This window comes from Plasmodium gonderi (assembly GCF_002157705.1).
Source record: "Plasmodium gonderi DNA, contig: Chr07, whole genome shotgun sequence".
Classification (NCBI taxonomy): domain Eukaryota; phylum Apicomplexa; class Aconoidasida; order Haemosporida; family Plasmodiidae; genus Plasmodium; species Plasmodium gonderi.
Genome location: NW_021628932.1, coordinates 680,411 through 695,142, shown reverse-complemented (window position 1 = coordinate 695,142; position 14,732 = coordinate 680,411). Strand labels below are relative to the sequence as shown.

General features: G+C 29.4%; 4 protein-coding genes across 4 annotated transcripts; 2 read left to right on the top strand and 2 right to left on the bottom strand.

The window, feature by feature from the left end:
* Positions 1-2,682: 2,682 nt before the first annotated feature.
* PGO_071390 (sugar transporter) lies at positions 2,683-7,373 on the top strand (the record flags this gene model as incomplete). The annotated part of the gene is made up of 4 exons (XM_028687012.1): positions 2,683-6,361; positions 6,620-6,779; positions 7,126-7,195; positions 7,314-7,373. The coding sequence occupies 4 exons, from the start codon at positions 2,683-2,685 to the stop codon at positions 7,371-7,373; spliced, it is 3,969 nt and encodes a 1,322-aa protein (XP_028542813.1).
* A 1,378-nt stretch (positions 7,374-8,751) lies between these two features.
* Positions 8,752-9,249, bottom strand: PGO_071380 (hypothetical protein, conserved; the record flags this gene model as incomplete). The annotated part of the gene is made up of 1 exon (XM_028687011.1): positions 8,752-9,249. One exon carries the CDS (start codon positions 9,247-9,249, stop codon positions 8,752-8,754), a length of 498 nt encoding a protein of 165 aa, XP_028542812.1.
* A 1,690-nt stretch (positions 9,250-10,939) lies between these two features.
* Positions 10,940-11,593, bottom strand: PGO_071370 (glycolipid transfer protein; the record flags this gene model as incomplete). The annotated part of the gene is made up of 1 exon (XM_028687010.1): positions 10,940-11,593. One exon carries the CDS (start codon positions 11,591-11,593, stop codon positions 10,940-10,942), a length of 654 nt encoding a protein of 217 aa, XP_028542811.1.
* A 1,979-nt stretch (positions 11,594-13,572) lies between these two features.
* PGO_071360 (hypothetical protein, conserved) lies at positions 13,573-14,545 on the top strand (the record flags this gene model as incomplete). The annotated part of the gene is made up of 2 exons (XM_028687009.1): positions 13,573-13,672; positions 14,073-14,545. The coding sequence occupies 2 exons, from the start codon at positions 13,573-13,575 to the stop codon at positions 14,543-14,545; spliced, it is 573 nt and encodes a 190-aa protein (XP_028542810.1).
* Between the last annotated feature and the right edge of the window lie 187 nt (positions 14,546-14,732).

The following is a 14,732-nucleotide window of genomic DNA, read 5'->3' as shown; positions in this document are numbered from 1 at the left end:
TATGATGTATACCTCTCACAACTATTTGTTGGAAGAGACATGCATTTACTAGCGTTTCAGGTTTTACACTTGATGTTTTCTTATCCCTTTTCTTTCCTTTTTTTTTTTTTTTTTTTTTCTTTTCTTATCCTTTTAAGCATCATTTTCAATGGAATAAGTTTGACACGGTTTTTAAGCAAAGCGATCATGTTTTCATCGTTTATCTTTGGTTTCTTATAAATTTTTTTTTTTTTTCCCTTCATAATGCATTATATCAAAATGGGTATAAAAAATAAAAACCTAAATTTCCACATAAGGATGTAGATTAAATGAATGGTTAGAAACACTACTCACACATGCCTATATCTGTGCACGTGTGTTTGTATTAATTTATATATATACACGCTTTTATGTCATTAAACACATTCATAAGTTTAATTCCCGAAGAAGTTTTCATATTTTCATGAGCATACATGTTTATACATTGTCGCACCCATTGGGATAGGGATGGAAGGGGACAGAAACACTTTTTCCATGAACCAAAATATAAGAATGGACAAACGAGAGAGAAGGAACGACGGAGAATAATACTATATATATATATATATATATATATGTATATGTAACTCCCCCCCCCCCTCTCTTCCCACGTAATAGCCCAGTTTATACATGTGAAAATTTTGCACAGAAATTTTTTCCAATAGGTGTTCTACAAAACTGCTACAAATTTAATGTAAAAAGAAAAATAAAAAGTAAATGCTGTTCCTGAAGTTGCAACAAAATTTGTGCAACATGAAAAAGGGGACCCCGTAGGTAGGCACAAAAAAGCAAACACATCCAAAATGTTAAAATATGTCAAGCAAAAAAAAAAAGTACATATTTTGCCATAACACAATATGGAAAGTCATATTTCGAAAAGACAACACAACATAAGTAACAAAATAGAATGGGATAAAATGCCACGTTTTAGAATGAAGAATTTTAGGTGATTGTAGCACGGGTTTTGTAAAAAATAAAAAATAATAAATTTCCTAATCTACCATAGCATGTATATATTTTTGGCAAAATTTGCACTAACTTTTGATTATTTTTTTGGACTAATTATGGACAAAATATTTCACAAATTTTTTTGACATTTTTGACGTTTTTTTTGCTTTTTTTTGACGTTTTTTTTGCTTTTTTTTGACGTTTTTTTTGCTTTTTTTTGACGTTTTTTTTGCTTTTTTTTGACGTTTTTTTTTTACTTTTTGTTGACTTTTTTTTTTTTTTTTTATCATACCGCATGTGCAAAAGTGTGATTAGTTTTTCAAAAAAAAAAAAAAAAAAAAAAAAAAAAAAAAAAAAGGGGAAGGAAAAAAAAAAAAAAAAAAAAAAAAAAAAAAATTAACATCGCACTGAAAAAGGAAAAAAATGAATGAAAAGAAAAAAAACATAAGTAATAAAAAACAAAACAAATGCAGAATTATTAATATCGACTGTAACCAACAGCGAAGAATTTCTTACCTTCGCGTGCAGCTACATGTGTGTGTGTGTGTGTGTGTGTGTGTATGTATGTATGTATGTATGTATGTATGTATGTATATATGTATATATACAATGAATGGAAATGTGTGCGTCACAAATGTTTAACGTATGCACACATATTCACTTTGCCATCCTGAAGGAAAACGCAAATGTTAGCAGCTGCTTGAATCTTCAATCACCTCATCGCTTGTGCAAACTGCTTATGCAGTTGTCATGTACTTCTCCTGCACAGTTGCTTCAGCACGATCGAATAGACATTTTTGCACCGGAGTGTTAGGGCCCCCGTAGAGATAGTAAATAAAAAAATAAAAAAAAAAAACACACATATATGTATATGTATGTGCGTATGCATACATTTATATATATATATATATATATATATATATATATATATATATATATATGTACAAACTTGTACGTGAGCATACACACGTATGCATGCGCAGGAAGGGGAGAATGGATAGATTATCAAATGATCGATTATTTGGCTAACCCAAGTTAAATGAAAGGACAAGGGAATATATACCCCCCCCCCCCCCTTATACTTGAATTTCTTTTCAATTGAGATATATTTTCACTGTGTATGATACACTATAGTATGAATATATGTAACGGTTATATTTTTACAAGATTGAAAATGCTATTAGGATTTTCTACACATAGAAACAGTGAAAGGATGTACGTAATAGTAGAAAGCTTTGTTCAACCATGCATGCATGTCTTTTTTTTTTTTTTTTTTTTTTTTTTTTTTTTTTTCCTCTCTCTCTCTCTATGAACAGCACTGTTTCCACTTTTAAAAGGCACATCAAGATATGCACATTTATGTAAGATAACTATTAGAGTTATAGTAATAAAGGGAACACCGTTTTGTAAAATTCAATATAGAAGTAACACAAGGACAGTTGAACTAATCAGTGGTAGAAATAATCATCATATGTTCCACGAATAAATAATTAGAACCAATTTGAATAAATTAAAAAGTAATTATAAGTTAATTTCCAGGGCAATCAGATCACACAAATACACTATATTTTTTTCCCCCCCACCACCACGCACACTCCTGTGTGTAATATATAAATTGGGGGGGAAGGAAAAAAAAAAAAAAAAAAAAACACCTAGAAGAAGCTTCTCCAATCCGAGAACAGACAATAACGAAGAAACGTGATAAATGCCAAATAAATGGATGAAAATAATAGGTTAAAAAAAAATATGAACAAAGAGAACAATAGTGTTCATGCAGCAGAAAATGGAAAAATGAACGAAATGAGAAATGTGGAAAATGAAGAAAAGAGTTTTTATATTGACAAATTAAATGCACATGTTAATGAAAAAAGTACATATTGTTATGATAACGTGAAAGAAAATATATCAGATGATAGAAAAAGGAGTGAGGTAATAACTATTACTCAGAGATTTCCTCTCATTATTAATAGTGACGTTTCAACACCGAAGAGTGAGATTTACGAGTTGGATATACAAAATAAAAATTATGAGAACAATAGAAATGTATATCATCAATTGTTATCTACCCAATATAGTAATGTAACGGATAAAGGTATAAAGAAGCAATTCCTTCCACATATAGGATCAGTTCAAGGAGCTGTATTGAATAACATAAATACAGATACCTTGAGTAGTTATACTATCTATCAAGGGTGTGGGGAGGAATATATTCTAAAAAACTCAACTGGAATTAGTGAAAATAATTCTATATCAAATTATAGTTTCCATGGAGGAATTATTTCAAATGATTTAATAAATAGAGAAATACATAGACAAGGAGAATTTTCGAAAGTTGATCATAGCAATAGAATTTGTAATTATGAGAATTCAGTTACCAGCCCTAACACTGGACATTGTCATCTTAAGGAAGTTTATATAAACAGTTTACACCCTTCATCTAGCGATATGAACAACAACTGCTTTGCTCACATTCCCCAGGAGGAAAATAAAACAAGACAACATCGTGACTCTGTGAGGAATTGTGTACCCATAAATAATGAGCATATGGGGAAACAGACAAATAGAAATTTGGTATGTGCAAAAAATGTATTCATTCAAAACAAGTTAAATATGAATGAAAGAATGAAGAATATAAATAATTGCAGTAATATCAGGCTTCAAAAAGAATCGTACATTACACATGATAATTATATGATAATGAGGAATATCATGAATGATTATGATAATTCTGTGAAAACCCATGAATATTTGATCCCAACTCAATGTGCTAACTCTGTCGATTCTGTAAGACATATGCATCATAATATTTTCCATTCCCATCCAAAAAATGCATCATCGCGTGATGCTAATTATGTTACTTTTAATTCTGAAGGAAACAATAGCATACCTCATAAAGGTACTAGAACAAGAAGTTCTTTACTTTTAAAAAATTGTATTTCTTACAAATTTCCAAATGAACATTCTTCTTATGAGGATCCCAATGGATACAAGTACATTCAGCAGTTCAACATGAACAGAAATATAATGCATGGAATGCCACAAGAGAAGGAAAAAAATAAATGTGTCTTGGAGAAAAGGATACAACCAGACCATATAGTAGGTGTTGTGCACCCAAGTAATGAATACAAAATGAAAAATGCTAAATTAAATGAGGGGGAGAATATAGGTTTGTATAAACAAAAAGGTCACAAAGTATTTGTGAAAAATATATCCCTTCGAAATGATGAGCAGAACGTTCCCAAAAAGTGTGTTGTCAAAAATAAGGTTAGGAGAAACAGCCTGAAGAATCATAGCGACAAAATAAACAAAAATAATAATTTAAAATTTGTCATTCCAGTGAATACTCCTTCAACACATGAAAATGATGGGGACCCAAGTGAAGGGGAAAAAAATAAAAAAAAAAAAAAAAAAAAAAAAAACTGCAAACAGGAATATGAACAGGAGCATGAAGAAAAAAACATGGAAGACATGAAAAATGTGCACAGTTTTTTTAGAGAAGGTAACGAACATGAAAAGAACGCAGAAAGAAGTGTTAGAAATATCCAAAACACACAAACGGTTTATATGGAGAAAAATGAGAAAAATGAGAAAAATACTCGGGAAAAAGAAATTGGTGTAATGAGTGAAGATAGCTTAAACAGACGAGAAGGAGGAGGAGATCCATGTGAATTGTATCGTCACAAGGAAAAGAAAGGTAATTCATGGAAAAATGGAAAAAATAATTATTACACGAAGAAAGGGAATTTAAGCTACAGTGGCTTGTTAACATCCATGGTGTCGTCTATTCTGACACAACAAAATGAAAGAAAATCACAAGAGATAAATTGTTTTAATTATTCCTGGAAGGGAAATGAATATGATTATACAATGCTTCATCAACAGGAGGAGAAAAACGTAGGTGAAAATAACGAAGAAGAAGTAAACAAAGCGGAAATAAACAAAGAGGAAATAAACAAAGAGGATTATAATAAATACATGATTTCCAGCACACTGATTCAACAATTGAGGGGTAAAACAACAAATGAACATATACTACAACTAACGTTAATATTGATGATATGTATATCGGTTTTGTGTAATTATGATCATGGTGCTATACCTGTTACATTGGAAGAAATTCAAAAGGATTTCCCATTAAGTTACATTGAACAATCATTATTAGGTAGTCTAGTCTATTTTGGTTTAATAATTGGAACAATAATAGCTAGTGTTCTTTTTGAATTGGTGACAGCAAAATTATTGGTTACAATTAGTACCCTTTTACTATCTATATCTTTGTACATATTTAGTCATGCAAATTGTATTACCTTTATGTATATATCAAGATTTGTAAATGGTTTATGTCAAGCAATTCCAGTTGTTTATCTACCAGTCTGGGTAGATGAATTCTCTCCACGTGAAAAAGCTACCCAATGGATGTCTTATATACAATTAGCTTCCATAGGAGGAACTGTATTTGGATATTTCTTAGGTGGAATTTTATCAAACAATTCTTATTCGTACAGTAATCAAAATTCTCCTTTTTCTAATGTTACCTTTTTTACCACCTGGAGGTCTCCCTTTTTGATACAAGCATTTTTGTTGATTCCATTGTTTTTTATTATGATTTTCATCCCATCAGATATGATAAATATTAGTTCTAGTGCAAGTGTGAATAGCGAAAGTGATGAAGAGGGGATAACAACTGCAAATCTTACGATGAGTACTATCAATAATGTAAGCAGAAATGAAATAAAAAAACAAATCAAAGACAAAAACATTACCTTGCAAAATGATATGTATGATAATACGTATCAAGAAGGATATAACCAAAATATACACCAATTTGACTCTGTAAAGGGATATTCAAAATATTCTATGATGAATTCAATGGAAAGAATAAAATTTAAAGGTTCCAGGAAATTCTATTATGAATCTTCAAGTAACACATTCAAAAGAAATTTTAATCGATCTGCAACTTATATTATGGAGAAAAAAACAAATGTTTTAAAAAAAACTTTTAAAGAGGTCAAAAAATTGCTAAACAATAAATTATATATTATTATAACATTAGGGATGAGTAATTTATATTTTGTTGTCACTGGGATACAGTTCTGGATTACAGAATATATGTCAGTTGTCTTGTTAACAGAAAAAATTAAAATTGTTACAGTATCTACCTTATGTTTTTTGACTTCACCCACATCAGGGGTTTGGTTTGGTGGTTTTGTATGTGATTTATTTGGTGGATATAAAAATACAAATTATTCGAAAACTATTAAAGTTGCCACAGCATTTGCTATTTCTGCCTGTATTTTTGGAATCCTCTCAGCACACTTGAACAATTTTATCTTTTTCTCCATTTCTCTCTGGCTCTGCCTCTTCACCGGTTCTGCTCTTGTCCCTGTTGCAGTAGGTATGGTTCTTCCCGCGTATGCATAGAATCGGGGTCCGATAAATTTTTCCACATCTGTGGGCGCGTTCCCTCCAGCATACGCACGGTATATGCATATACATGCATATGCATACATAGATACATGCATACATGCATACATGCATACATGCATACATAGATACATACATAGATACATACATAGATACATACAAATATATACATATATGTAATTTTTTTTTTTCTGTCGCCCCTCCCCCCCATCTTGATCTATTTTCATAGGAATGCTCCTATCCTGTGTGAATAATCACCAAAAGAGCCTATCTTCAGCAGTCTCGCAAATTATATACAATGTGTTTGGATGGTTCTCTGCACCTCTACTATCCGGAATTATTATGGACATTATGCACAAATACACCAACGACAACCGACTTGCCTTGAAGTATTCATTGAACAATTCTTGCACCCCTGCAACTGAGCAGTGGTTCAGCTGCTTCTCTGTTCAGTTGCTTCTCTTTTCAGCTGCTTCTCTGTTCTTCTGCTTCTCTGTTCTTCTGCTTCTCTGTTCTTCTGCTTATCTGTTCTTCTGCTTATCTGTTCTTCTGCTTCTCTGTTCTTCTGCTTATCTGTTCTTCTGCTTATCTGTTCTTCTGCTTCTCTGTTCTTCTGCTTATCTGTTCTTCTGCTTATCTGTTCTTCTGCTTATCTGTTTAGACATGCCTGCATTTGCATTTTTCAAAACTGTTTTCACGTTATTATTTCATTTCAACGATTTTCCCAACGTGCAGAGCTGGATTCACCATGATTTTATATTCCAGTTTTATAGGCTTTCTACTACTCTTTTATGCAAATTTTTTGGTAATGAAGAAGAAAAAAAAGGAGGAAATAAAAATATATGCATACATGTTGATATTTTATTTTATTTTACTTTATTTTTTTTTTTTTCTCCCATATGTCTACTTCACTCCCTATGTAGGATTTCTCTGATAAGAAAGAAAACGATGAATTAATAGAACTAGAAGAACCACTGACGTAGTAATGTGTCTTGGTGTTCTCAGAAATGAACAAGTTTTGAGATTGATTAAAAATTAAAATGTGATACAGTGCAGTACAGTATAGCAAAGCACAGCAAAGTACAATACAGTACAGTATTTTTTTGTTTTTTATTTTTTCCTTATACTTCTCTTCTCGTTTGTCCTCTTTTTTCGTCTTCATGAACCTGAGTTTCTACCCAATATTCAGCCGACTCGACTTTTTGATACATATATTTTTAATTATTTACTTCCTTCATTTTAGTACAAGTAAAAAAAAAAAAAAAAAAAAAAAAGGAAGAAATTTTTTTTTTTTTTTTTTTTTTTGCTTTTTATGCAATTATTTGATAATAACGTGTAGTTAATTATTCGAATTAATATTTCTTATTAAGTATTTGTCTTTTTTTTTTTTTTTTTTTTTAAAGTAAATGGAAGTTTGTTCACGTTTTCACGCTTTTACCATTTCATAAGTGTTTAATTTTTGTAGAAGTTTTTATGCTGTTATGTGCTTTTTTGTATAAGTTTTTCCTATTTATGGGCCTTTCCTATTTATGCGTTTTTCCTATTCATGCTTTTTTCACATGCATAAGTTTTTGCCATGTTTAAGTTTTAACTTATATATTTGCTCACATTCATGCAGGTGCATGAGTGTGGCACACATCGGCACAATGACAATACTTACTTTATTGTGTATGCATTTTGCAAACATTTTCTACGTCCTCCCCGGTCTCCTACATTTTCTGGTATACTTACACATGGTATATACCCATTTTTTTTTTTTTTTTTTTTCTTCCACTAAACTCTTTTTCGGGTCAATCCCCTCCAATTGATACCTTCATATTAGTTTTTGCATAAAAAGATATTGCGCTATTTATTTGAAAACTGCAGATATCAAAATTGTGCAAGGGGAGAAAATATTCAACAGGTTGAGAAAGACAAGAAAAACAGGAGAAAAATCAAAAACATTTGAAATAGGCTACCTCTGTTTGGTCTGGCAATATTTGAAACCATGGAGGGACGCAAAACAATTACCATTGGATTGTACTTCCATTTATCTATTTCTTCACACAAAAATTCTAACGCAAAAAATCAAATTGTATTTAAAATAATGCGAGGTTTTATATTTCAAATAAGGATTTTATAAATGAATAAATGTCCCTTATATTATGTATAATATGTGGAAGAAACACATAAAAATTGTAAACGTTATAAAAACTGTAATGATAAAATAATAGAAACGTACAATTGCACAAAAATACTAAAAATCAATTTAAAAGTGTGTGTTTGTGGTAAAATGATTTAAAAAAAAAAAAAAAAAAAAATTTGATGAGTTGTAGGGTCCAAAGTCACTATTGTCGTAACTAATGCTCCTATAATTATACACTACTGTTTCAAATTTATCATCGATAGGCAAACCAGTACTTCTCCTATGGAGGTTTCATCTGAGGTTTGCTTTTCGTTATTCATCTTTTGACTTAAAATGTCTCCTTCTTCTCCCTGTTCTGCAACATTCATAATATTATCACCGTCTTGGCCCCCACAATCGTCCTCGTTTTCTTTTTGAAGATCTGCGTTTTTATTGAGGGTATATTTTTCAAAATAGTTTATATTATCCTTTTTATTCTGATGATAGGGTTCATAAAAATTTCTCCTATCTTTTTTATAAATAATATTGCCTTTTTCTGTTATTTTTTTTTTTAAATTTTTTCTTCTTGGTTCATAGCTAAACACTTCTTTTTCCTCTTCTTCATTAATCAAAGTTATTAAAGCTGAAAGGGCTTCGTTTTTATCTATGTCCTTTTTGTTTGGAATTTTTGATAGAAACAATGGATGAAGTTCCCATTCATCATCTTCATTTTTATCATCCTTTCTTGCCATCATTTTGCACGAACGTGTTTTATGAACCTTTTAAAACACACTTAGCATTTCATCTTTTTTGGAAAAGCTAATATGTATGTATATATATATATGTACATATAAATATGTTATTCTGTACTTTTCTCCTATTTTATTTACACCTTTATTTGGGTTATGGATATTGTCCTCTCTTTACTAAACTAGATCTGGACTTTTTAATTATTCGTCACCTGTGAATTTCATTATTTTAAAAATTCTTGCCATATATAAAACAATGTATAGGCTATTTTTTTTTTTTTTTTTTTTTTTTTTGTACTATGTTTTGGGATAAACCCTTTTTCTCGTTCTTTTGCTAAGGCTACGTGATTTGTAAAGAAATATCTTTTCTTCCACTTTCTAAAATTTTCTGTATATCATTTTTTGGCATTCTTAGGTGTACATAAATATACATATATATATATATATATTGTATATATATAAATATATTTTTTTTCCTTTTTTAACTATCTTTTCAATTCTGTTGGTTACTAAAGTTTTTTTTTTTTTTTTTAAAGCTGTGAAAATTTGCTAATCCATTTTGGTTTTGGTTTTTTTTTTTTTTTTTTTTTTTTTTTTTTTCCTGAATTAATGTTAATATATTTGATCGGCATTAATTAATACGTTAAAATTCTGATTGTGCTTGAACCTTAAAGTTTTAAAGTGAAATCATTTTTAATATAGAGAAAATAGAGCAAGAGGATAATATATTTTTTTTTTTTTCATATGAGTTACTCATCCTTTGCACATTTGTGTTTTATTTTATTTTTATTTTTTCTTGTTTTACCTCTTTATGCAAAGGGTACAGAAGTCATTGTAGATAATGCCACATTTATGATAAGTACTTAAATACAACACTAATTTTTGCACACCATCCATGAGTGTGTATTTAAATATTATTATTATTCAACTTAATCAACTGGTAAAATGTCGATTTGTGAATGAGCAGTAACAACATTTAAAGAACCACAAGCACGTTTTACATGTTTCATTCCTTCTCAAAGTGTGCAAAAAAAAAAAAAAAAAAAAATATAATCCCTTTTGTAGAGAAACAAAACTGTGTTATGTGCTTAAGCGCTTTATAAATGATAAAATGTGTACACCTTTTTTTAGTATCCCATATTTCATGCTATAATTTTTCTGAACAATCAGCATAATTTTTACTTCAAATTTATTGTACTAATGATGTGTATTCGTTTGGGTGGAAGAAGGGTCTCTTTAATTCATCAAACTGTTATAAATAAAAAATGAAATACCAAAAATGAAATACCAAAAATGAAATACCAAAAATGAAATACCAAAAATGAAATACCAAAAATGAAATACCAAAAGAGAAATACCAAAAGAGAAATACCAAAAAGAAAAGACAAAAAAAAAAAAAAAAAAAAAAATATATATACAGTACACAGTATATGCAAGAATAAGCTGCGCAAACGCATAACAACACACAATGACTACAGGCATAAATATGAATGTTGCTATTCATGAATTTATTTGTTCTTCCCTACTTTGGAAAAGCATTAAGTAACTACTGAAAAAAAAAAAATTCCATTAATAATAGAGAAAATTTTCTAAACAAGGTGAAATAAAAAAAAAATAAATAATTGTGTTGTGCTCTGTAAAAATTAAACATTCGTATGTTTATTTTTATTCTATTTTTTTTTTTTTTTTTTTTTTTTTAAACTTTGTCAGTAAAATTACAATCATTTTGTTCTATTGTTTTCGAAATGTCACTTATCAACAATTTTATTATAGAAAGACACTTCTGCAAGTGATCTTTTGCTTGTTCATCAGATCCTAATTCAAGTCTTTCTGTTAAAACTTCCCGAGATGGTGACAATTTAAGTGCCAATTTAACAATTTTCCCTGTTGCATAACCATGATAATTTTTTAAGACTTGATCATACGTGTCCATCGCACACACATTTAATTTGGATGTACTATTTGTCACATAGCACTTTTCGAGAAAAATTACAATAAATTCGATTGCTCTTTTCATCCATAGGAAATTCACTATTCCATTATCTTTGTCGCTTTTTAATTTTTGCAAATTTTGATACTTTTTTAAATTGTGTGAATACATTGTTGAAACATATTTACTTTCTTCAGGAATTTTCTCTACGGCCTTTTGAACTTTGCTTGAGGAATTTTTCAAGTCTTTTATTAACATATCTGCTATAATCCCATCGCCAAATATTTTCTTATATATAGGATAAATACAGTTACACAAATCACACAACTTTAGAACAAGAATTTCGTTGCCTTCTCTGCATTCTAACGATTTCTCTTCTATATTTTTTATTAACAATATTCCGCTAGTTCCACTATTCATTCTGAATGCTTTTTCCATGGGGAAAGCATATATATTGAAAATGTGAAGCAGAAAACCAGGGAATGGGGTTGATGGGGGCAATATAAGGGAAAAAAAAAAAAACATAGCAAAAGTGAAAAAAAAAAAAAAAAAAAAAAATTATCAATTAATTTCGGTTATATATACATTTTTTTGGAGCATAACTTAGAATAAATAACCGATTGTAGAAAATACTGATCAGGGGAAAGTAATCCATAAGTTTACCTAATATCACCTTGCACTATAAACAATTAATTAGATCAATTTTTTTTTTCTTTTTTCTGACAACATTATGTACATATGTCATACGTGCACAAAAAATGATACATATTAATACACTGAAAAAAAAAAAAAAAAAAAAAAAATTGACACAAAAGATGAAAAAATAGACGAATTCGCCAGATAGTATAGAGACCCCCTAATTATACCACTAAAATGAAATAACAGAATAAAAAATGGTTCTAGATTCCTTTTTTTATGAAATCTGTTTTTATCAAAGCACTTAAGTTGTAACAGATACAAAAAAAAAAAAAAAAATAAAATAATTAACGTTACGTTTTTGTAGAATATGCAAAAAAGGTTCTTATTTTTTATTCATCATAAATTAAAAAATTCCTGAGCAACATATTCATGAGAAAAAAAAAAAAAAAAAATTAAGTAATAAAAAAAAATAAAAAATAAGAGCTTTTAAATTTGAATGTATAAACATACTAAGCCAAGAATATACAAATATATATAACTATATGTAGCTGATACAAATGCATACATGGTGTATATACATATGGTAGTTTCCTCTTTTTCCATAAAACCAAACAGAGGGTGTCGAAAGAAAAGTATAATAAAGGCTATTAAGACACCCATCCATATATTTACATTTGCGTGTGACGAGAAAGAACAAGATAGACACTAAACGTGCATGCTGATACAAATTTTGTTGAAAAAAAGTAGAGGGTCTTGGCCCTTAGAAATGGTTTGTGAAAATTAGCCATATAGGCATTGTGGTAGCAAAGAGCCCAAGGTGTTTATACACATAAGTACCACTTAAAATTGTAGCCTTGTTGGATTTGTGATATGCCAGTTTTTGTGCCTTTTGTGAAAATGATGAAACATGATGGATGCGAAAATTTTGAAAAATTACACAAACTACACGTGAATGTATTTATATATATGTGAAGTGGAATTTTTTACACATGTAAAGGCCTTTCCATGGGCTACTCTTTATACCGAATTGACAAAAAAATTAAAATAAAATAAAGCGAAATAAAGTGAAATTAAGTAAAAAAAAAAAAAAAAAAAAAATTTCCTTATTGTAACTTATAACAATTCGAATTTAACATCTTTACCGTTCAATTTTTTACACCTTTAAATCCATATTATTTGTATCTTCATGTAAATAAACTTTTTTTTTTTTTTTTTTTTTTTTTTTCCCCAAGTTCGTAAATCGAATAATTACATAGGGATAATATATTTAAATTGCAAGAGAGAAGCTTCTTTAAATTGTTTCACTTGCCGATTTCGCACTCTTCATTCTTTATTTTATTTTTTTTAAACTAAAAAAAAAAAGAAAGGGATGCAAATCGGGAAAATATTGTAAATTCATTTTATGTATAATATGATATACATATTATTTCCAATGTTTATTCCATTTTTCTTCTTTTTTTTTTCCCACACTTCAAGTTACATATATTATGTCTGCACATTTTTACTTTAAGTGAAGGATACATTTTTTCAGAACTAACACTAAAATTACCAAGTCAAGAATACTTACGCATTTTATAGAAGATTACATTAGAAGACCTTCATATGAGAGTGCATTCATTTTATCTGCAACTGAGATAGCGAAGGATTTTCCGTTTTTGTCAACTTTTGTTGCACAAGAGTAGGAATGTATCAATAGAAAAGAACCAATAAGGAACACACCTACAGATAATTGCATTCCGAAGGGAAAAAAAAAAAAAAAAATGATTTATAAAAGTACGAAAAAACTATCAAATAAAGTTTGTGACGTTTTGGTATCCTTCGGAGTGCGTCAAAATAAAACAACCTTTATTTCGCATCCAGGTAGGAAAAAAAGAATTGTAAAATATGGTCTAGGGTAATTTTTTTCAAAAAAATATATCACCCATAGAATTACACAACCGTTAAAGTAGCATAACGCTTAAGACATTAGCTCGTGTACAATAATATCAATCGTTAAAATAAAATTTATTTGGATGCATCCCCTTCCCAAGAATTGTTCACGTTTGATATTATTATATTTTAAAAAAACAGCAGAGGACGATCAATTCGTGCCAACTATTTTGAAATGATTTCTTTAATCTTTTTCCTATATGAGGAGGGGGTGTACTTAAGAGCAACTCATTTCTATTTTTATCATTTCATTATTTTTTTTATGAACAATTAATACATTATAATTTTATTTTTCCCTTACATGTAATTCTCCCCAACACCCCTTTTGTAGGAGTTATGGCTGTTTCACAACTACTTGAAATGAAGCTGATTACAAGACCCAGAGCAACACTGACTCAAGAGAATGTAAATGCCATGGTGGAATTTGATTACGAGCTAGCTAAAAAAGCGCAAATAGCTGTGGACAATAATTTGCCCGTGAATTTTTTCGATCTTGAATACATAGACAGACCCGAATATTTGGAACAACTACTTGAAGAGAAGAAAATTTTAGAAAAAGCAAGAGAAGATGTTTTAAAAAGAGAAAAAGGAAATTATAAATTACCTGAAGTTTTAAAAAATTATAAACGAGTTGAAGTACCAAGAGAATGGAGACAGGAATTAGAAATTGATGAGAATATTTTAAAGGCGCAACCCGGATTAAAGGAAAATATAGAATTACAAAAAATTATGCATAATTATATACAAAATAAATTTAAAAATAAAAATTCAGCACAAAGCTCGAAGAAGCACATAAAAGGATGAATGAATGCAACTGGGATGCATGCATATGTACATTTATATATATATGTATAGTTATAAATATGGGATATTTTTCTTCATGATAGCAAAAATCTATACTCCTATGGGAACAGTGTACATATGATGGGACTAGGAGAAATGAAAAAAGAACACACGCTGAAAGAGGTGTACACCAATTCAAGTAATGTTT